Source organism: Tripterygium wilfordii, chromosome 2 (assembly GCF_013401445.1).
Source record: "Tripterygium wilfordii isolate XIE 37 chromosome 2, ASM1340144v1, whole genome shotgun sequence".
Classification (NCBI taxonomy): Eukaryota; Viridiplantae; Streptophyta; class Magnoliopsida; order Celastrales; family Celastraceae; genus Tripterygium; species Tripterygium wilfordii.
In genome coordinates this window covers 6,412,911-6,435,902 of record NC_052233.1, presented here as the reverse complement: position 1 = coordinate 6,435,902, position 22,992 = coordinate 6,412,911, and the positions used below count along the sequence as shown (strand labels likewise).

The window sequence follows — 22,992 nt, the reverse complement described above, 5'->3', positions numbered from 1 at the left end:
GTACTCTGTCAGTAAACTAAGCAGGTACACAAGCAATCTTGGACATGAGCATTGGAAAGCTCTATTAAGAGTATTAGGGTATTTGAATAAAACCAAGGAGAATGCTTTGCATTATGGTAAATACCCGGCTGTTCTAGAAGGGTATAGTGATGCTAATTTGATTTCAGACTCCGAGGAGTCGAAATCAACTAGCGGTTATGTATTCACCCTAGGGTGTGCGGCAATATCTTGGAAATCCTCAAAACAGACGTGCATAGCACGTTCAACGATGGAATCGGAGTTCATCGCTTTGGATAAAATTGGTGAAGAAGCAGAGTGGCTTCGTCACTTTTTAGAGGATATTCTCATATGGCCGAAACTCGTGCCTGCAATTTGCATTCACTGTGATAATCAAGCTACAATTGCAAGGGCACAAAATATGATATATAACGGTAAGTCCAGACATATTCGTCGTAGACATAATACCGTTAGGCAGTTGCTCTCAAATGGAATAATTTCCATAGACTTTGTGAAGTCTAAAGACAATTTAGCGGATCCGTTTACAAAGGGGTTGAGTAGAGAGCAAATTGACTGCGCATCGAGGGGGATGGGCTTGAAAGCCTTATAATAATGAGTTATCCAGATGGAAACCTAACCTAGCAATTGAGTACTTTGGAATTTTAATTCCAACCCATTCCTTGGATGCACTAAGTGCTAAGCGAGTATCAAGGTTAAGCAATGCTTTTAATGATACCTATATCTTGTAAATACAAGTGGAGTATTAGAGGATACTCTTGATAGGATATCATCTATGTGAGTGAAGAGTAAGGCCGACTCTATGAAAATATTTAAAGGCGGGATTTTCTAAAGCACTTACTGAACCCAAGATGTTCAGGGCCGAAATAATGAACACAACCGAGAACCAATTATGAATTGGATTAGTGCTGTGTGAGATTTATTGACTAGGCTTACATAAACAACTGGCAGTTCAAGGCATTAGTCCATTGACTAGTTAAGTGAGTCCGATAAGTTTTCACTAAGGAAGGTTCAAAGCCAAAAGCTACCTATCTCGATGCAGTACTTCTCCTAATGTACTCTCAGACTAACTTCCGTGTCTGAATTATCGTCTATTATCATTCAATGTGGGGGATTGTTGGAAAATAATGATATTAAATATCATTAAGTGTAGTTGAATGAAATATACTTCATTCCAAGACACATTTTCCACTCATGTGTAATTCTCATATACATTGGTGCATAATATGACCAATTCAAAGTTAGTTAAGGTCCTCCCACAAATTTCTTGGTTTGTTTATGGTCAATGATTAGTGGAGATAATTTCACCATGAAAGTGGGTCAATAATGAGTCCTAAAAATCAGTCCATATTGCTGATTTTGTGGACCATTTTGTTGAAATGCTCTACTATAAATAGAGAGCTTAGTTGTAGAGTTGAGAGACTACAAAAACCATTATTCTCCTCTTATTCTTTTGTTCACAAATCTGAGAGTACATTCATTTTCTTGGTTCGAAAGTGTTGTGTGGTATTGAAGTGTCACTTACCTACACAAAAAGAGCGTTGTATCTTGGGAGGTGCTTGTCCGGAAGTGTTGACACCAAGTGGCTGGGGCAAATTCACCTTAAGGAGATTCGGTGCACACCGTACCTCGCTCTTCCTTGCTGTTCTCCTATCAATTGTCTTGACGTTTTGGTTTGGTATTCTTTAATATAAACAATTGCATTTATGTTACTGTTTTGTTAATGTATGTTACTGTTTGTGTAACTTGGTCATTGTTTATGCAATTATTACTATATTGACTTATGCATGCTATATATATCCAACAAATAGCACAATCCAAAAATTATAAGTTATAGACTTATAGTATCGGGCTTTCTCTTCTAAAGAATATTGTGCACTGAGCTGGCTTGGTGTCCAAAACCCTAACTTGAGTTGCTTTAGAGTGTGTTTGGATTGAGGGATTTGGAGGAAAGGGAAAGGAAGAGAAATAGAATTTCATTCAAATTCCCTTGTTTGGATAGTTTATTAAAAATTAAGGGGAGTGATTTGAGGGGATTTGGGAAGAAGATTTATTTAAATTTTTATTAAAATTCTTTCTCTCCAAAATGGAGTGATTTGGAAGGAAGAAATTACTAATTAAGTCATTTGTAAGTTAAATATCTATTTTATCATTGTACATAATATTTTAACATAAAAATAAGGATAAATTAGTAAATTAAACAAATTTTCTTTCCTTCTTTTTTTTATCTATCCAAACATGGGAGAGGGAAAAATTGTCCCCCTTCCCCTCCCTTCCCTTCTCTCCCCCTCCCCTCTATTCTCTTCCCTTCCCCCCAAATCCCTCAATCCAAACACACTCTTAGGGTAGGCCTGGCTCTCCATATAATAAACTATTGATTCATGTTAACAAATTTGCAATATTTGTGTAACTACCTTTGGCACGGAATCAACTAGAAGAATCATGTAACCAACGAGAGTTGGCTTAGTTATCAATTGGCTGGGTTAGACATACGTGTGCTCAAAGTTCGATTCCAATCGTAAGCGTAATTCTCTGTGATATTTCAAAAAAAAAATGTGAAGAATTATGTTTGCAAACCGCAAAGTGTTTAATTAATTTATTTTGGCTTGAAAAGGCAGCATTTTTTTTTTCTTAAGCCCTGAATGAATCTTCTTCTAGGTATGGCTATTGGCCAGTTGGCCTCACGGATTTGGGATTCCCTTTTGAAGTTATTTAGGCTGGCCCAAATTTTGCAGTGAGATCTGATCCATTAGTATCTTGGGCTTGGTACTTGGATCTTGGAGCTTAACAAACGGCGACGGCGTGACAGGAAATTTGATGAGAGTTTCTGTGTTTGAGCGAGACAACTGCCAGTGGATTGGGCTCATAATGGGCCTAAATAAATCGTTTCATAGGTGATTGGGCTGGTAATGAGCCTAAAATTCTTAGCCCAAAACCCAGTTCCTGCAGGTTCACTCACTCAATAACAAAATACTAAATAGACCTTGGAAGCGGAGACACCTTTTTTCCTCTTAGGAGTCAGGACTTGGACTATTCTCCCTCTCTCAGATCCACCATCTCTCTCTCTTTCTAACGGGCAAACTTGGTGTCGTACCGATCTCGAACGGCCGATCTAGGGCACCATGGCTGCAGCCAATGCCCCCATCGCCATGAAAGAGGCCTTGACGGTAAACTCTCTTTTACTATCATTTCCTCGTTTAGGATCTCTCTAAGGATCTCGCGCGTTCGATCTTTTTTCTTCTTATAATTTCTATGTACCGAGTTTGTGGATTTGGTTTTGAATTGTCTCTGTGCGATTTCTGCAGTTGCCGAGCCTCGGCATCAATCCGCAATTCATCAATTTTACGCATGTGACTATGGAATCGGACAAGTACATATGTGTTAGGGAAACTGCACCGCAGAACAGCGTCGTGATCGTCGATATGAGCATGCCTAATCAACCTCTTAGAAGACCGATCACCGCCGATTCTGCCTTGATGAACCCCAACTCCCGTATTCTCGCACTTAAAGGTTCATTTGGAACTTCCTTTCTGGTTGATTCACGTTTTTAGTTTCTTTTGAACGTTAAGTTTGATGCAATCCACACTCACCGTTAATCTGAGCGTCAAAAAAAGTGCAATTCTGGTTACAGTAGCTTGATTGTCTTGTTGCTGACTATTATGTTGTACTACTGTTTCTTGATGACAGTGTTTTGCATTATATCTAGCGTGATCTGTACTCTGTCGTAAATGAAATTCATTTCTATCCCAGATATTTTTGAAATTATTTGCCTTTTGTTATAGTCTGCATTTCTGCTATTCTGAATCATTAGGATATAGTTAGGTGTAGATGAAATGTCTGATCTCATTGTTTATTGATTGTACTACTAAAAGAAAAATTAGGGATTCCATTACCAGTTAGGCAGTTGGACACCACAATTGGGATATCATTACTTTGTAATCCGTTAGAAAATTTAGTACACTAAAACACCACACCCTGTCAAAACTCTTTACATTCAGTATGTTGCAAGAAATTATTTAATATTTCCTGGTAGAATAAATTACGAACTGGTTAATGGAAACTATAAATATGTCAACTCACTCTTATTTCATATATTTGAGTATGTGTTAACTGTATTTCTATTCCTACGAAATGCTTGCATATCAAGTGTGATATACGCAAGTTGTACTGGATTTTCTCCATTTTTGTTGTTACATAAAATATCAATCCAGAGCTTTCTGTTCTTTTTAATTTTTGTTTGGGAAGAGTAGTCGCATGCGTTCTTATTCCTGTGTCGTAGATTTGTTGTTTTTGTGATTTGAGCTCATGATGCCTGGTTGCTTTGAGTATTGCAATTCATTGTCTTATGATTTATGCAAGTTTACTTTTATCCTTGGACAATGATGAGCTTCACATTAGACTGCTATGATTTCCTGTGGTAGTTACATGAGCTTTTATTGCAGTGGTGAAACTCCCACTGTTCTGTTTCGTTCATTTTTAACTTTTGTTGTTTTTCAAATTTGTAGCACAACTACCTGGAACAACTCAGGATCACTTACAAATATTTAACATTGAACTGAAAGCTAAAGTGAAGTCGCATCAAATGCCTGAGCAGGTAATTTATTTCGTGCATTTTGAATTGTGGAACTTGTGGTGATCCTGATTTATCACATTTTCTTGTATATGGGCATACTCATTCAAGATTGCCTAACTCCTTAACTGTTGCTCTTTTTGATAGGTTGTGTTTTGGAAATGGATTTCCCCTAAAATGCTAGCCCTGGTCACACAGACATCTGTATATCATTGGTCAATTGAAGGTAGGCACCACACTCTTAATTGATTTTTGCTTTAATACTCTTCTGAGATTTGCTACATCATTTAGAATGATCCGGTTTTTATATTGCATTTAGCATTTTTGCAACATGGGATTGTTTATGCATTCGTTCATATCATTTTCTGTTGTTTCTGATAGATTCTTCTTATTGCATTTGAATGCAGGTGATTCAGAGCCTGTGAAGATGTTTGAAAGAACAGCCAATCTAGTGAACAATCAAATAATTAACTATCGTTGTGACCCTTCTGAAAAATGGTTGGTCCTGATTGGAATAGCCCAGGGTCCACCTGAGGTATGTGATTCCATTGCTTAAATTTTCCTCTTTCTCTTTGACCAGTGCCTCCTGATCTACCTAGGTTGCAGTCAACTATTTTATGCTCTGAAGATTCTATAATGTTTCGTATAATGTTTTATATTAAGTCTTTTAAAATTCTTATCATTTTTCTGTTTTCAAATTGTCTCTGCAGAGACCACAATTAGTCAAAGGGAATATGCAGCTTTTCTCTGTGGATCAGCAACGAAGTCAGGCTTTGGAAGCACATGCTGCAACGTTTGCTACATTCAAAGTATTGTGTTATCTTTTTAAGTTCCTTTTCTTAATCCTGTAATATAATAGACCTGAAGTGTCACTTTGCTCTTACATTTTTGTTTCTTGTATATGATGATGATGATGTTCTTTGCAGGTGCCAGGGAATGAGAATCCTTCACTTCTAATTTCCTTTGCTGCTAAGGCATTCAATGCTGGACAAATAACATCAAAGCTACATGTTATTGAACTTGGTGCCCAGCCAGGTTACTTCTGTTTTGGTTTATATCTGTCTCTTTTTGCGTGTACCCATTCGTACACAATGACCTATGACTGTCAATAACATTCTCTCAATTGCTGTTGGGTTTTCAGAAGCATGCATTGCGTTCCTTAATAATGTGAAGCATGCTAGCATGTTGATTTTCTTGTGTTTGATTAAATTGTTGATGTACTGATTAAGATTCTGGTGCTAGGTAAACCATCATTTAGCAAGAAACAAGCAGATTTATTTTTTCCTCCAGACTTCGCCGATGACTTTCCTGTGTCAATGCAGGTATGCTACACATGCTTTTGCTTATTTACTGATTTGCTGAAGTCCCTGATTCTTTCTGTTTAAGAAATTGCTTATATGAACTTGACAGGTATCCCAAAAGTATGGTTTGATTTACGTGATCACAAAACAAGGATTACTGTTTGTGTATGACCTAGAGACAGCTTCTGCTGTTTATAGAAACCGAATCAGTCCAGATCCTATTTTTTTGACAACTGAGGCTTCTTCAGCTGGTGGCTTCTATGCCATCAACAGGCGAGGGCAGGTTCTGCTTGCCACTGTTAATGAATCCACAATTGTATCTTTTGTTAGTGGTCAGGTATGATCACTGGAAATTTTCCATCTTTATGATTAAAACTAGAGCAAGAGAATATCATAATTTACACTGTTACGTGCTGTTTTGCAGTTGAACAATTTAGAACTTGCTGTTAACCTGGCCAAAAGAGGAAATCTTCCTGGTGCTGAGAATTTGGTAATTTGGAAATCGGATTTGATATTTTCTTATATCGTGTGATAAAAATTTATAGGTTGAATGGGTGATTCTCAACTTATGCTCGTCTTTTTTTTTTTTTTTGGTTTTACATACCCCATTTGATGTTCAGGGATAAAAATGTACTATTTGAGATATTCTCCATGATACTCTCGTGGGGAAAATAACTTGTTTCCAAAATCCATATCATATATGGAATTTACTAGTGGTTGGAACAAAAAGATTTCTTTAGTCATTAGGTTCGGTAATGGTGTTGGGCGCTGAAAATTGTATATGGTGGTAGTCCATGGGTGGAGGTGACAATGGATGTTGCTTTTTGAGACGTGGGACTGGCATATGCTTGCAGAATATTTAACTTCATTTGCTAAACAATCCCCAATTTTAAGCCTGGATTTCTGTTGGAAAAAAGTATGTTCCGTTGAGTTCTTTTCCTGTATGAAGAACTTGTTTTGCCATTCTATGCCAAAAAAGTATGTTCCTGTGGGTGGGATATGAAGAATTTGGCAATTAGTGCTCTTAAATGATACCCATGGTTTAGTGTAGGAACTTGTTCATGAGAGTCTACTTTTTTTAACCATACATTAGAATTACATTTAAATTTTTCTGTGGCCAATAATGTAAGTTATATTCTTGAAGCTCTTGCCAAGCATGCTTTGCTCTTGGCAATGAGGTTAGTGCTGGCATATAATTGTATACCTTCCATGAACCTTTTCTCCGGTTCTCTTGCTCAGGTTGTCCAGCGGTTCCAGGAATTGTTTTCCCAGGCAAAGTATAAGGAGGCTGCGGAACTTGCTGCTGAATCACCACAGGGTATCCTTCGCACTCCTGACACAGTTGCTAAATTCCAGGTATATGCTTTTATTCATCTGGCTGGTTCTTGTTCTTTTTCAGTTGATAGTTTTCATGCTCCTGAGAGTAGATGGCCTTGTGATTTTCTTCCATCTGTTGGTATAACTCCGTGGCAAGATATTTATCTTCAAAAGATAAAGCAACTCTTACTCTTCAGCTCTTCTTAGTGTGACGTATTTTACTTATTTCATTCATATATTGCAGAGTGTTCCTGTGCAAGCTGGGATGACACCACCTTTGTTACAATACTTCGGAACCTTGTTGACTAGAGGAAAACTTAATGGTTTTGAGTCACTGGAGTTGTCACGCCTTGTTGTAAATCAAAACAAAAAGAATCTCTTGGAGAACTGGCTGGCAGAAGACAAGCTCGATTGTAGTGAGGAGCTTGGAGATCTAGTCAAGGTTTGATTTTAAATTTGACTCTGACCTTGTTATTTTGATGCTTTATTGTTACATGATTCATGCCATTAATATTTTTTTTGAGTCGCCAATTATGAAATCCTTGGTGGCTGCATTAAGAGAATTAGGTGGTGTTTTTAAAACTTCTTGTGGATAGATCTATAGCAAGACTCTGTTGTGGGGTGTGGGGTTAAGTTCTTGGTTATAATTCTTCAATTACTTTTTGGCTTTATAAACCCTATTTTGATATTGCTTAACTGGAGAACTGGAGATTTTGCATCATTTGCAGATGTTTTTGAAGTCTTATTTCCTCTTGTTCTTCTATTTTGTCATCATACGGTCTTCTCCCTGAATTTCCCAATTATTCGATATGTTTTCTGTAGACTGTGGATAATGACCTCGCATTGAAAATATATATCAAAGCTCGGGCAACTCCAAAAGTTGTTGCCGCATTTGCTGAGAGGAGAGAGTTTGATAAGATTCTCATATACTCGAAACAGGTAATATACATAAATTGTGTTTCAATCAATAGAATCTTTCATTTGCATTTGAGCCTGGTTGACTTATAATATGATCATTTGCATTGCATTCCATAAAACTGTTATGGTTCTTAATATTAATGTTTGTTGTATGTGGGTAGTGCTCAACAGTTGATATATAAGTGCAGGTTGGGTACACACCAGATTATTTGTTCCTTTTGCAAACGATTTTGCGAGCCGACCCCCAGGTGTGTACTTCTCTTAGCATATCTGGTGTTACTTTGTTTTGTTGTGTCAGTTTATTGCTTCTCTTACCATTATTTGACTTGCTTTTAATTAATCAATGTAATAGGGTTGGCCATGGGTTTAGTTTGGTTCTGGGCATCTGGGAATGTATTTATAGATGCCTACCTGGATTTGATCTAGTTGGGTCAACTTTCAGCTTAGGAATTCTTTTCAAAGGAGTCAATTTGTACCTTTCATAATATTGTTGTAACACTAGTGGTCTGGCTGAGAAAGGTGAAGAATTATAGGCATAGTCTTTGAATCAAATGAATCATTTTTTTTATTGCATACAATAAAGTGCATGTTTAAGGTCTGATTGGGATTGACTGAATCAGGTTAGAGGGAGTCCGAGCGATCAACCATGGCTGATCGTATTTTCGTTGGATCTATATTTTTTTAACTATATCCTTGTCGAAATTTCGGGATTCAAATCCAACTTGAGTTTAACTTGATAATGTTTAATGCAACATGAGTGGAGAATTACCTTCTATTTGATCGTTTAATGCATTGTGGGTTGTCCTGTTTTGTCGTACGTCTTTATTTGCATCTATTAAATTTCATGAGTAGTTATCTGTACATTGGGGTTCTTAACCTCAGGAAAGTAGGAAGATCTTTTTAAATCCTCGTGTAAATAGGCTCAACCTTATGTTCCTAATGTAGGATACTTTACAATTGTTTGAATGACAGGGTGCTGTTAATTTTGCTCTTATGATGTCCCAAATGGAGGGAGGTTGTCCGGTTGACTACAACACTATAACAGATCTATTCCTTCAGGTTCATTTCAAGCGTTCCTCTTGTATGCTGTTTAGAAGTTTGAGTTAGTATCATTTTTTCTTATTTCCTGCAGCAGTCTTGCCAGGATTATATTCTCTTTCAGTGTTTTCATCGACCAAAACCTGATCATCAATACCATTGTTGTAATTATGAGTGTTCTTATTATTTATTTATTTTTGCTTTAGCGGAACTTGATTCGCGAGGCAACAGCTTTTTTGTTGGATGTGCTGAAGCCAAATTTACCAGAGCATGGACACCTTCAAACAAAGGTTAATAAATTTTTTTATCATTAATGAATTGTTCAAATGACAAGCGAACATTTGGCCCGGTGATAGAGTTACAGGGGTGCAACCTAGAGGTTATATGTTCAATTCTTGGAAATAGCCTCTTCACTCCACATATCATGTGGGAATAAGGTTTGCCTACATCTTGTCTGTCTCGTTTCCCGCCCATTGCGGGAGCCTTGTGCCCGGTTATTGTTTAGCTAATGAATTGTTCATATATATATATATAATGGGTTTACTCATGAGTTTCATAATTTATTATGTTTAGGTTTTGGAAGTCAATCTTGTGACATTTCCGAATGTTGCTGATGCCATATTAGCCAATGGTATGTTTAGTCACTATGATCGTCCACGAGTTGCTCAACTTTGTGAAAAAGCTGGCCTCTATATTAGAGCCCTGCAGGTGAACTGTCAATAACTAATTTTATGATAAATATCCTGCAAAGTTATCTGTTGAAAGCTGTATTTACATTTTATCTGTTATGCAGCATTACACTGAGTTATCCGACATTAAACGCGTCATTGTGAATACGCAGGCCATTGAGCCTCAGGTTGGTTTGTTAAATGTCTAGTCAAGTTTTCTGGATTTTTCTGCATTATTTTTTAATTTATCAATGGGTTTGTTGTCAGGGTCTTGTGGAGTTTTTTGGGACGCTTTCTCGGGAATGGGCTCTCGAGTGTATGAAGGATCTTCTGCTAGTCAATCTTAGGGGGAATCTGCAGATTATTGTGCAGGTAAAGCAAGCTCTTTCTACAGTCAGTCAGTTGTTAATACCAGTTATTCAATTGAAACTAATATATTCTTGAATTTGCAGACTGCAAAAGAATATGCTGAGCAGTTGGGTGTTGATGCATGTATCAAACTCTTTGAGCAGTTCAAGTCATATGAAGGACTTTATTTTTTCTTGGGTTCATATTTGAGCTCCAGGTATCTTATTGTCTTTATCGATGTGAAACAATTATATAATCTAAGAAAGGCATGCTTTGGAAAATCTCTTAATTTTATGTTTTCCCTCCTTGGGACAGTGAGGATTCTGAAATCCACTACAAGTACATCGAAGCAGCTGCTAAAACTGGGCAAATCAAGGAGGTAGAACGGGTGACTCGTGAATCAAACTTTTATGATCCGGAAAAGACGAAAAACTTTTTGATGGAAGCCAAGCTTCCAGATGCACGTCCTTTGATTAATGTATGTGATCGATTTGGTTTTGTTCCGGATCTCACCCACTACCTGTACTCAAACAACATGCTGCGATATATTGAAGGTTATGTTCAGAAGGTATGGCTTCCTTTCGTAGTTTTATTATCAATTATCCTACATTTTATTTTTGCACAACATATCAAACCAAGTTAATATCAATTGAAGTTCTGGCTTGGTACTGTGATCTTGTTTTGACTTGCTAGGTCAATCCGGCAAATGCTCCTTTAGTTGTTGGACAGCTGCTAGATGATGAATGTCCTGAAGATTTCATCAAAGGTCTTATTCTTTCAGTGCGCTCCCTTCTTCCTGTTGAGCCTCTAGTGGAGGAATGTGAAAAGAGGTAGGTTGGTTTCTTTCTACGCCATTTTCTTTCATTGTCAAGGGCTTATTTGGTAACTGTTTTTGGAAACTTTTTTTTGTTTCCGAGAACAAAAATATAATGAAAATTGTTTGTTTAGCTACTTTAAGTTAATTGTTCTTGAAAACAAAAAATAGTTTTTTTTGTTCCCTGATCTCTAAAAAAAAGGAAACATATTGGTTTTATAACAATAAAAGTTGAGTTACTTTCTCCCAAACATATTTTATATTTTCCAAATATCAAAATAATTTTTTCATCCAAACAAAAATTTCATTTCATGGAGCATTAAATTGCACCAAAAAACTCGACTAAACATATTTTGGAGACAACCATATAGGCCCTATACATTTTCTTTCTGACTCTGACATTAGTTTTTCTCTGCAGGAATCGGTTACGCCTACTCACTCAGTTCTTGGAGCATCTCGTGAGTGAGGGCAGCCAAGATGCACATGTTCACAACGCGCTCGGTAAAATCATCATAGATAGTAACAACAATCCAGAACATTTTCTTACTACCAACCCATATTATGATTCACGTGTTGTGGGTAAATATTGCGAGAAGCGTGACCCAACACTGGCGGTCGTTGCCTACCGTCGAGGGCAATGTGATGTTGAACTTATCAATGTTACAAATAAGAACTCCCTGTTTAAATTGCAGGCCAGGTATGTAAATTTTGCTGAGTTGTCATTGTGAATCATGAGGTATTTATTTGATCCCTAAGAGGATATTTATTCAATGTTTTCTTGTATCAGATATGTTGTGGAAAGGATGGATAATGACCTTTGGGACATTGTTCTTAAGCCTGATAATGAGTATAGGAGGCAGCTAATTGATCAGGTCGTATCTACTGCTTTGCCTGAAAGCAAGAGTCCTGAGCAAGTTTCTGCGGCTGTTAAAGCTTTTATGACTGCTGATCTTCCTCACGAGTTGATTGAGCTTCTTGAAAAGATAGTGCTTCAAAATTCTGCTTTTAGTGGGAACTTTAATCTTCAGAATCTTCTTATCCTGACAGCCATTAAAGCTGATCCATCTAGAGTTATGGACTATGTCAACAGATTAGACAACTTTGATGGACCCGCAATTGGGGAGGTGGCTGTTGAAGCTCAACTGTATGAAGAAGCATTTGCCATTTTCAAGAAGTTCAACTTGAACGTTCAGGCTGTTAATGTGCTGTTGGATAACATCCGTAGCGTTGATCGAGCTGTGGAATTTGCATTCCGTGTTGAAGAAGATGCAGTCTGGAGCCAGGTGGCAAAGGCCCAGCTCCGAGCGGGGTTGGTGAGTGATGCAATCGAGTCATTTATCCGTGCAGATGATGCCACCCAATTTTTGGAGGTCATAAAGGCTGCTGAGGATGCAAATGAATATCATGACTTGGTGAGGTATCTATTAATGGTTAGGCAGAAGTCTAAGGAGCCCAAGGTCGATAGTGAACTCATTTATGCATATGCTAAGATTGATCGACTGGGTGATATTGAGGAATTCGTTCTCATGCCAAATGTTGCTAATCTTCAAAATGTTGGAGATCGGTTATATGATGAAGCACTTTATGAAGCTGCAAAAATCATCTTTGCATTCATTTCAAACTGGGCGAAGCTGGCTATTACACTTGTAAAGCTTAAGCAGTTCCAAGGTGCTGTAGATGCAGCTCGGAAAGCAAACAGCTCAAAAACATGGAAGGAAGTCTGCTTTGCATGTGTGGATGCCGAAGAATTCCGATTGGCTCAGATATGTGGACTAAACATCATTGTGCAGGTGAGATTTTCTTATCATCTAGCAGAAAGAAGTTCTGTGTGACTGCTTTGTTCATTGTCTTTAACCATTCTTGGCGAACATCTCTTCAATTTCCTTTTTCGTAGTGTCTTTACATCTTGAATGAATGAGTTTCCTGGTGTTGAATTTTGATCCATTTGGCTGTTGAATGCTTGTTTCTGCATACTGGGAATTTATGTCCCATTAGCTGGATGTTATTTAATTTATTTGAATATAACTCATGTTAACCAATACAGTGTGTGTTATTGTTTTAGGTTGATGATTTGGAAGAAGTGAGTGAGTATTACCAGAACAGGGGATGCTTTAATGAGCTCATATCCCTCATGGAGAGTGGACTAGGATTGGAACGAGCACATATGGGCATCTTCACCGAGTTGGGAGTTTTATATGCAAGATACCGTCCTGAGAAGCTTATGGAGCATATCAAGCTGTTCTCAACTCGACTTAACATTCCCAAGCTTATACGAGCTTGTGATGAACAACAGCACTGGACAGAATTGACATATTTGTATATCCAATATGATGAGTTTGACAATGCTGCAACCACTGTAATGAACCACTCTCCAGAAGCATGGGATCACATGCAGTTCAAAGATATTGTGGCTAAAGTTGCAAATGTAGAGCTTTACTATAAGGCAGTGCACTTTTACTTGCAAGAGCATCCTGATCTTATTAATGATGTACTTAATGTTTTGGCCCTTCGTGTAGACCATACTCGTGTGGTGGACATAATGCGAAAGGTAAGCTTTTTCCTTCAATGTCTGAAATTTTTCTTGGTGCTGCTTGTGCTGCCTCTTCAACCTTTTATTGTTGTTGGTGACTATGGTTAAGGACATTTGCAAAATGTATAGTTAACAAGCTTTTCTCTGACTCTCAGGCAGGTCACCTGCGTCTTATCAAACCATACATGGTTGCTGTTCAGAGCAATAATGTGTCTGCTGTAAATGAAGCTTTGAATGAAATTTATGTAGAGGAGGAGGACTACGACAGACTTCGTGAATCTATAGATTTGCATGATAACTTTGATCAGATAGGTCTTGCACAAAAGGTGAGAGATTAAGACCTTAGATTTTGTCACTGTTTTTGGGATGGTAAAATAAATTTTCTGGTGCCAATGATTTTACTTGGGCAGATTGAGAAGCATGAGCTCCTTGAGATGAGGCGTGTTGCTGCATATATCTATAAGAAAGCAGGAAGATGGAAGCAGTCCATTGCTTTATCAAAGAAAGACAGTCTTTATAAAGATTGCATGGAAGCATGCTCACAATCTGGTGATCGTGACCTTGCTGAGGAGTTGCTTGTCTACTTCATTGAGCAGGTATGGGTTTAATGTTGTATTGATTAGAATGGGGAACATCTAGTAATTTCCAGCAATGGTTTCTCCTGTGAAGCCACCACCAGAAAGGGACTCAATACTCTTTTATCTTTCCAATTTCACTGCCTATTGTGATTTAGCATAGGAACCAACTTCTCTATAGTGCCTTGGATGATTAGTTGTGGTTGTTCCATGACAAAATTCACAGGGTAGGTCCTGTTTATCTTGCAGCTAAGTATCCATTGAGGGTGACTCGGGAAAGAGAGTCTACTAAGGATGATCCCATTCCTCAATTATAATGATATTTTTGCACAAAGCAAGATGAACCATGCAGTTGTCATTTTTTTTTGCTACTTCTCTTCCCCGTCTTAAATTGTAAAGTCCTCAAGCTGGGTTCCCTTGTGAAATCTTCGTAAATTTGCAGGGTAAGAAAGAATGTTTTGCAGCATGCCTCTTTGTGTGTTACGACTTGATCCGCGCAGATGTTGCTCTTGAGCTGGCATGGATGAACAACATGATTGATTTTGCCTTCCCCTATCTCTTGCAGGTTTGTTTGTTTTGTCCTCCCACCTCTCTTTTTCTTTGTTTTTTTTTTGTCTTTCCTGCTTTTCTTTATGAAATCATTTTCCCCTTGTGTTTAGTTTATTCGGGAGTACACTGGCAAAGTAGATGAGCTTGTCAAGGACAAGCTCGAAGCTGTTAATAATGTGAAAGCTAAAGAGGAGGAGGAGAAGGAGATGGTTGCTCAGCAGGTATAAACAAATAAAATGAACTGCCGTTTATGAATGCATTATATGCACTAGGTAGATTGAATGATTTTGGCACATGAGGGTTAGTTTAGTTTACTTACGCCCTTGGCCATAATGATAAATAGCCTTCACTGCTATGAGGTTTCTGTTTCCAGTTCATAATTTCTCTCATCGTTTTATAAACACAGACATCATTTTCTCAGATCTATATAATGCAATTAGAAGAAGTTTATCTGTTATTTCATAATGTTCTGTCTTGATTACAGCTTTTATTTTTGTGAAATTTAATAAGAAACTAACTGATGATGCATTGTTTTTGGCTTCTGCAGAATATGTACGCACAACTGCTGCCTCTTGCTTTGCCTGCACCCCCAATGCCTGGAATGGGTGGTGGTTTTGCCCCACCTCCACCGCAAATGGGTGGGATGGGAATGCCACCAATGCCACCTTTTGGCATGCCACCCATGGGCCCATACTGACCTTCAGTTGTCAATATTTAAGGAAGACAAGATGGTTTGCTTACACGTGGTAAATCAATTTGTTGTAATGCTATATTCTCGAGAAAAATTCAATTTGGGTCTTGGCGAATTGAAAGGGATAGCTCACTTATCATTTCAAATAGTAGGGTTACTTTTGGTCATTTGTATCAACATTCTTTTTAGTTGGTTTTTTCAGTGGCATAGGGAAGGCTAAGTGAAACATAGTTGAACTAATGTTTTAGGTGGATTAAATTTGGGCAGGAATGTGGCCTACCCATGTATAGGTTAAACTAGACAAGTCGTTGAATGTTTCGGTCTCTCTATTTTTACTTTTTTCTGCCGAGCTGATGGTGTTAGCTTCTCAAGGCGACGTTTGAAATTTGAGAATTTTGTAATCAGTGCGTAATGATTCTCTGTAATCATCGTTCTTGATTTAGGTTGTTTTTCTTGTAGTCTTGATCATCCATGGTTGTTTTGACATCGCATTGAACTATGATTTTTTTTTTTTTTTTTAAATTTGATTTCTGGTAATAGATTGTTTTGTGTAATGACGACAATACGAACTTGAAATGCCTTCTACCGTGAACAATAATGGTCAAGGAGGATCTTAAGCCTTGAGGCTTTTTGAACTGAATTTCGTTTGTGGATCAGAAAATTAAGCACCTGGCATGACAGTACAGTGGTACTATTTGGCTAAATTTCTGGCAAGTTAGCTATACCCAAATGACAAGTGACATACAAATGACAAGTGCAATGCATAATATCCAAACATATTAGGACATAAATACATGTCCAGAATGACTACACCCAAACATACCAGGACATAACTACAAATCCAAACATAGGCTTTTTTAACTCAATTTGGCTAAACCCAAATGACAAGTGCAATACATAATATAAACATACTAGGACATGACTACATATGCAGAATGTAGACAACAAGAGAATCAAACTCACACCCTAGTAGACAATATAGTTCTATACTAGCTCATCCGTGGGGAACAAAAGGACTTGCTTGGGACTCCTCCTGAACATCATGTCTCCTTTCCAGCAAGCACCAAGAGGAAGTAAATGCTCATCCTCATGTGTTGCTGGCATATCAATCCTACGCATCTGTGGGTGACAAACGTTTAGCATCTCCCACAACTATAACTGTGTGTTATTTCGAAATTGTTACGTAGTGGCTCAAATTGCATTAAACAAAACATACTATCGAACGAAATTGTGTACTTACTTGCAGTAATATAGCACAACCACCAATATGTCTGCTACCATTGAGACAACCGCGACATAGATTATGATACGAGGTAGCTAATACGACGGCCCTCCCCCCAGCAATATCTACTAATCTCCTAAAAGTCTTCTAGTAGTGGATGTTATTACCAGTAGTGCTAGTGAAAAGGGTGTCTCAACACATTGTTAGTATGTACGCCCTGGCATACTAGTGTAGAACCTGCCCAGTGCCATCAGTAGCAGGTGGATTAAGGTCGCCAAAATACTAGGACAACCATGTGAGCGATAGTGATGCTCTCATCCTCTCATCCTCTCATCACTAGATGCTACCCAACCAAGTAGCTGCTACATCACATCATCCCATTGATGCATCCCATGATCAGTCACAACAGGACCATGAATCTGAGTCCCAAAAGAACTCTCGCATCCTGCAAGGTGACTGTCATCTCCCCACTACGGAGATGGACAGTGTGGGTTTCACGCTTCCACCGTTCAACCAATGCAATTAATAGGCCATGGTCAAGCTTAATGGTGCCAATCTGTGTCACGCCATAAAATCTTGCCTGAATAACATATCGGTTGACACTGGATCTAATGGCCACAATGCATGCTTCCTAAATGTCATATGCGTATGCATTTCCTAAAATGATATAAAATTACATATATGACACTATAAAAATGGCATACATACCTGGCCACGCCAAATATCATCTGACCTATCGCCATCTTGCATGCACAATAAAGATGGATACCAAATCATACCCAAATTAATACCCAATTCATACATAACAACCAACACCCATAAATCATACCCAAATTAATACCAAAATTACCCAAAATTCATACTGAAATATACATACCAAATCCTTTGAAAAATCAACAAACCAAATCATACCCTAAGCATACCAAATCGCCATAAAATTCATACCCAAAATCAATCAAAACCCAAAACCCCAAAAAACCATACCAAATCAGGGATGGTTAGCGCGGCAGTGAACATGAGGATTGGTATTGATTTTGGTTTAAGATATAAGGTTAATGACACTAGGCTTTGTTTATATATCTAATTTAATGACGTTGTTCGTAACAACGTCATTGTCAAAAATAGTAATTGCGCTGCTCCGGTCAGCGTCATTGTGTAAAACCCTCTTGGTTCTGATTTTCAAACCCCCCGGATGTATGAGATGAAGGTATCACACCACTTGAAGGTGTCATTCGATACGCACCAATAGCATAAGTGCCTGCAAAACAAAACTCAAGTTCTTGTTTGAACTTGAATCCATGTTTGCGAAACTTGACATACTCCTTGTTCTCCTGTAAATTTCACCAATTATTGTAAACATCATTATTGAGCATATAATGGAAACTGAAAGAATTCTTATGGTATAATCATAACAACTGAATGTTAGGTTTTGAGCAACCACATACCATAGTACCCGCATGCATCTAAACAAACTAAGAAGAACAAAGCAGTCAAGACATAATAGTTTAGATATATTAGTGAACATAATGTTTACCTTAATTCTTTCATCCCACCACTCATTTGATGCATCAACTGTACCCAACTCAGCAATCCATCCAGTACCGGTATCCTTAGCCATCATTTTTGTCCACAATGTCCAATCCTTTCTAAGGGTATCCTATATGTTTTTCAAAGCTGCCTTTGGCCTGCTGTACGTATTTGGTCTTTGCATTAAATTTTACAATGAGATCCTCCCATTCTATCTTAGGGATCCGACTATCGGGCACCCTCTTAGCAGATTGCATTAAATCATAACACGACTCAACTAGGACTGCAGTGGATTCGTCATCCCATCTAACCTTATCATACTCACCACCTTCAATTGAGCCAACCTTTTGTTTTCCTTTTCGTGACATCTATAAACGCATAACGTTAACTGTATGCACGTGCCAAATAACAAGAAAAAAAAAAGACATTAACATATCAATAAACTAAAAATTTGATGGTTTGAACAAAGAATGCAATAAATTTATCTACAGAGAAGGAAGAGCTATTTCAATAAGCAGTAAAATATTTAAACTTAAGCAAAGACATATTTAACAAAAGTTATGCTTAAACAACACCAAACAATACAAATGGTTTGATCATATCCATCACTAATCCTTATAGTAGCTCTTCCATAACTGTATGCACCAAATAATACTCATAAAGAATGCAACTACTTCTTCGAAAACAGAAAATAGGTGTTAGAAGTGCCCTTAACCATCATGAAGCAAACACACTGTCAATATGCATTATAATTAATTTTTTGTAATACCAAAAGATGGGCATTGTTAGTGAGCTGAACAACAATAACAGAGGCTTATTACCAAAGCAATTACCAAGCATCAAATACATATATTACCTAGCAATTACGAAGTAAAAAGTACTTCCATAACAAACATTCCATAACAGAGGCACATCTGGTTGCTTATTACAAATCTAAAACCAAGGAACATAATGTTTTATTTACCAAGCAAAACTGGGTTTCTCAATTACATTTACATGGGACAACAAATTACTAACACAGGCTTTACGAGCAGTACTCTTGCCTAGGTTCTTTCTGTACGTGCATAACCCTAATAAACACAAAATGACCACAGATCAAGTAATTTTAGAAATCAATTGCAGTTTTCCTAATGAGATAACCATTATGGGATAACAGATACAATCAAATCCAGTATGAGATTACAAAAAACAAAAATAGAATTCGAACGAAGAAAAGATAATCGGGACGCTGACCTTACTCGTGAAGAGGAAAGAAACCACATGTTTCTTCAGAAGATGAAACTGAACTCGAATCAAGTAAGAAGCTCGATTGAGGCTTGGGAAGATGGAGCTCATTGTTGACTGGATCGAAGGAGATGAAAAGATGGAGATCGGGTGGGTGTAGAGAGAGAAGAGTGTGTAAAAAGTGAGTGAATTTTTTTTAATTACCGCCTTTAATGAAGGCGTTAGCATCAAATAAACTCAATTTGAAACTTATTTGATGATAGTGGATCCGCTGCCACCGCTCTGTCGTTTGGCAAAACATCAGACGCCAACGTTCTGTTAAGCGAAAATATTGCGTCCAATGCTCTACCAAACAAGCAGCTAATGACGCTACTTGACGTAGCGTCATCGTTTAAAATTAGAAATTGACGCTACCTGGAAGTAGCGTAAAAGTCATTCTCCTAATTAAAAAAGACTGATGTATTCCTAATTATTTAACTATAGAAGGTTATTTATAATTAAAAAAATCGGGTTTACAGCCCAATATTACCAATATATAACGCCGCCTTTGGTCCTGAAACCTAGCTTCAAACCCCGATAACCCTCTTGTTCAATAGCACGAAGACACACGAATCTCTCTCTAGTAGAACCAGCGGCAGCGACAGTAGCTATGGCAAGCACCGAGCCCGATCACAGAGAAGAGGAGGAGTCCCCCGCCGCCGAGGATGAAGACACCGGAGCACAGATTGCCCCTATCGTCAAGCTCGAGGAGGTTGCCGTTAGCACTGGCGAGGAGGATGAAGATCCTATTCTCGATATGTATTGCCTCGTTACTTCTGTGTTTTTTTTTTCCATTGTTTTTTTGATCTGTTTGTAACTTAGGGTTTTATTTGCAATCTGGTTTGATTTTTCAGGAAAGCTAAGTTATATAGATTTGATAAGGATGGGAACCAGTGGAAGGAGAGAGGCGCTGGCACTGTTAAGTTCTTGAAACACAAGGAGAATGGAAAGGTCCGCCTCGTTATGCGCCAATCCAAGACTCTCAAGATCTGTGCCAATCATCTTGGTCCGCTACTTCTCTTTTCTCACTTATAGTTGGTATACTTTCTGCTTTCTTGGACTTTCAATCTGGTTAATGTGTTTTGGTTTTGCAGTTTTGCCAAACATGACGGTGCAAGAACACGCTGGTAGCGAGAAGTCCTGTGTGTGGCATGCAACTGATTTCGCTGATGGTGAATTGAAGAAAGAGCTATTCTGCATCCGATTTGGATCCATTGAGAGTGAGCACGCGTTTACCTTTTGGTCACTTTTTTAATGTGGTGTTATGTTGCAGTAATGATGTCCAAGTGGTTGAATGATGCTTGTCCTGATAAGGTTGTAGATAAGTTGATCTAGGTTATGGTGAATATGCACATTCCTGGTATTGGTGTTTCCTTTTGTGCACTCCATTTGAGTTTGTGACTGTTTACCTTGTAATGTGTGTGTTGGTTTATATTCTGATCATGTTGCACGAGTATTTACTGAATAGCTAACAAGGTCTTGAGTGCAATGAAGTTGGGCATTTGATTTGCATGAGATAGCGGCATAAGATTGTGTTGGTTATTTAACAAATTGGTAGGTTAGCATCTATATTACTATAGTTGTTGTTATAGTTTGAATCAGTGATATGTGTCCTGACACTCGGTGAACTACTGAACTCACAATTTCTGGATTTGTTATGTTTGTGGAAAATCTTAAGAGTTATTGAGCACCCCAATCCCAATTGCCCATGTAATTGTGGTGGTAACCTAGTGGTAACAAATCTTTGGAATATAATGACAATATCTTTTTGTATGCAGGACTCAGTTTGGATTGTAACCTTCTCATATATCTTGTTCTAGTTTAGCTTAGTTTTTACACTGATCTCAAAATAAGATAAATGTTTTGCACTAATGTAGCGGCGGCTGTTGTTATAGACAGGGTGAGATGTAACCTTTGAGAGTTACATTGTAAGTTTTAGTGAGAAGACAAACGGTGAATGAGTGGCTATAGAGATATTTTAGAAAACAAAGTTATCTCAAAAACTCTGAATTTTTTAGAAAACAAAGAAAACTAATGATTGTGATTCAGATAAACCTGAAAGCCTACTGATGTGAGCACAACACTAGTGAGCTAGTTTGGTTATGGAAAGTGAAACTTATTGGTTCTGATTTTTGTTGAATATGGAAGACTCGGCTTTGTTTCTGTTGATGAAAATAGTTTCCAATTGGTATTTAATCTCTTGTAAGTGGAAGAACAAGGTTAGATTTTTGGATGATGGCAGATATCTTTTATATTAGGGTTTAGCCAAATAGCCATGATCTGAATCAAGTGCCTCTGAAATTGGTTAAGGTAATAAATCTAGGTGATGTACTTACTGATTAATTTGAGGCTTTGGAGCTTGAGAATTCTCACAAATGAGAGAAAAACACTTTATGTAGTACTATTTTGTGGAAGGACTTGTCGATGACGATATGTAAGCTTGCCACAATTGTCCCCCCCCCCAACTACTGTTTTGTTGTTTTTATTATATTAATCAGCGTTTGAACTCATTACAATCTTAGTGTTCCATTTAATCATTGCTTGCTGCAATAAGTGTGCATCATTTCAGATTTTCAGTTGAGTTGAATGTACTTTGAACTCACCGGCGAACACATGCAAGTATATAAGCAAATGATGTCTTGTTTCGTGACAACTTTTAAACCTAAAGATTTCAGATTTGTTGTTATATCGGCATGTTTCTATTTTCTTGTGTGAGAATACACCAAGCTTTGGATTTGACTTTTATGTCAGTTTGCTTCTCTGATTGAATGTATTTTGAACTTGTCAATACTTTCTACTTTTTTTGAGTGGTATTTTCTGATGTGTTTGTCCCTTATATGGAATGTTGATATTTGGTTTCATTAGATTGCAAAACTTTTATGGAAACATTTCAAGAGGTTGCTGAGTCGCAGAAAAAGAATGAAGAAAATGAGGATGCTACTGCTACTGCTGGGCTTTTGGAAAAGTTGAGTGTTGAAGGAAAAAAAAATGAGGACAAAAAGGGCAAGGAGGCACCTGCTGCTGCCAGTGAAGAGAAGGAAACTGAGAGTATTGCACCTAAGGACGAGAAAGATACCGAGACTGAGCCAGCAAAGAAAGACTAGCCTGCTACTTGAGATGATTGGCAATGTGGCAAGCTCAGACAAATACCTCATCCATTTCTTCATCCCTTAACGCTAGTGAATCTTTGGGCTGGGATAGTATGGTCTATGCATCCTTAAGTTCGTGTCTAAACATTTTATTAATCTTTGGTTTATGTTTTCATGTGGAGGGTTATGATTTTTTGTGGTTTGGGTACTCTTGAGAGTTTATTTCTGAAGGCTTTCACAAACTATTTATTTGCGTAGTAAGGTCTTGTTTTATTGGTCAGCATGTTGAAGTGGGAGAGAAGACAGGAAAGTTGGGGAACATTACTTTTTATGGACAGTTCTATTGGGATTTATTTTTGTTATTATTCAGAGTCATGAACTTGTGTTGTATGTCATGTTGAGCAGAAGTTGCTTGCGGTTGTCAATTCGTCTGTTGAAAAACTCGTCTATGCTCTCAGCTTTCTTGCACTTGCAAGACCAACAAAATGTATTGGAATATGTGTATTGATGATGTGGTTGGGTTAACAAAGTATATTGGTACAATGTTATAGGGTATA

At 37.8% G+C, this 22,992-nt stretch overlaps 3 protein-coding genes across 4 annotated transcripts; 2 read left to right on the top strand and 1 right to left on the bottom strand.

The window, feature by feature from the left end:
- The first annotated feature begins 3,021 nt into the window (after positions 1-3,021).
- On the top strand, positions 3,022-15,846 carry LOC120006400 (clathrin heavy chain 1-like). Its single transcript, XM_038856431.1, has 30 exons — positions 3,022-3,182; positions 3,321-3,525; positions 4,521-4,609; positions 4,733-4,811; positions 4,993-5,120; positions 5,296-5,394; positions 5,512-5,620; positions 5,828-5,907; positions 5,996-6,223; positions 6,311-6,376; positions 7,126-7,242; positions 7,448-7,645; positions 8,026-8,142; positions 8,310-8,369; positions 9,094-9,180; positions 9,366-9,449; positions 9,733-9,867; positions 9,953-10,015; positions 10,095-10,199; positions 10,280-10,392; positions 10,491-10,743; positions 10,869-11,005; positions 11,408-11,686; positions 11,777-12,779; positions 13,052-13,537; positions 13,675-13,845; positions 13,930-14,115; positions 14,537-14,659; positions 14,754-14,864; positions 15,191-15,846. Exons 1-30 carry the CDS (start codon positions 3,138-3,140, stop codon positions 15,338-15,340), a joined length of 5,106 nt encoding a protein of 1,701 aa, XP_038712359.1. The 5' UTR covers positions 3,022-3,137; the 3' UTR covers positions 15,341-15,846.
- Positions 15,847-17,351: 1,505 nt separating this feature from the next.
- LOC120007424 lies at positions 17,352-19,660 on the bottom strand. 2 transcript variants are annotated; one of them, XM_038857648.1, is made up of 3 exons: positions 19,317-19,625; positions 18,091-18,471; positions 17,352-17,887 (listed from the first exon to the last, which is right to left on the bottom strand). In XM_038857648.1, exons 2-3 carry the CDS (start codon positions 18,175-18,177, stop codon positions 17,705-17,707), a joined length of 270 nt encoding a protein of 89 aa, XP_038713576.1. In that variant the 5' UTR covers positions 18,178-18,471; positions 19,317-19,625; the 3' UTR covers positions 17,352-17,704. The 2 variants fall into 2 exon arrangements, with proteins under 2 accessions (XP_038713576.1, XP_038713567.1); XM_038857639.1 differs by lacking the exon at positions 18,091-18,471 and having other exon boundaries at positions 19,317-19,660.
- Positions 19,661-19,854: 194 nt separating this feature from the next.
- On the top strand, positions 19,855-22,878 carry LOC120007419 (ran-binding protein 1 homolog b-like). Its single transcript, XM_038857624.1, has 4 exons — positions 19,855-20,105; positions 20,201-20,352; positions 20,441-20,566; positions 22,212-22,878. The coding sequence occupies exons 1-4, from the start codon at positions 19,957-19,959 to the stop codon at positions 22,448-22,450; spliced, it is 666 nt and encodes a 221-aa protein (XP_038713552.1). The 5' UTR covers positions 19,855-19,956; the 3' UTR covers positions 22,451-22,878.
- Positions 22,879-22,992: the final 114 nt, after the last annotated feature.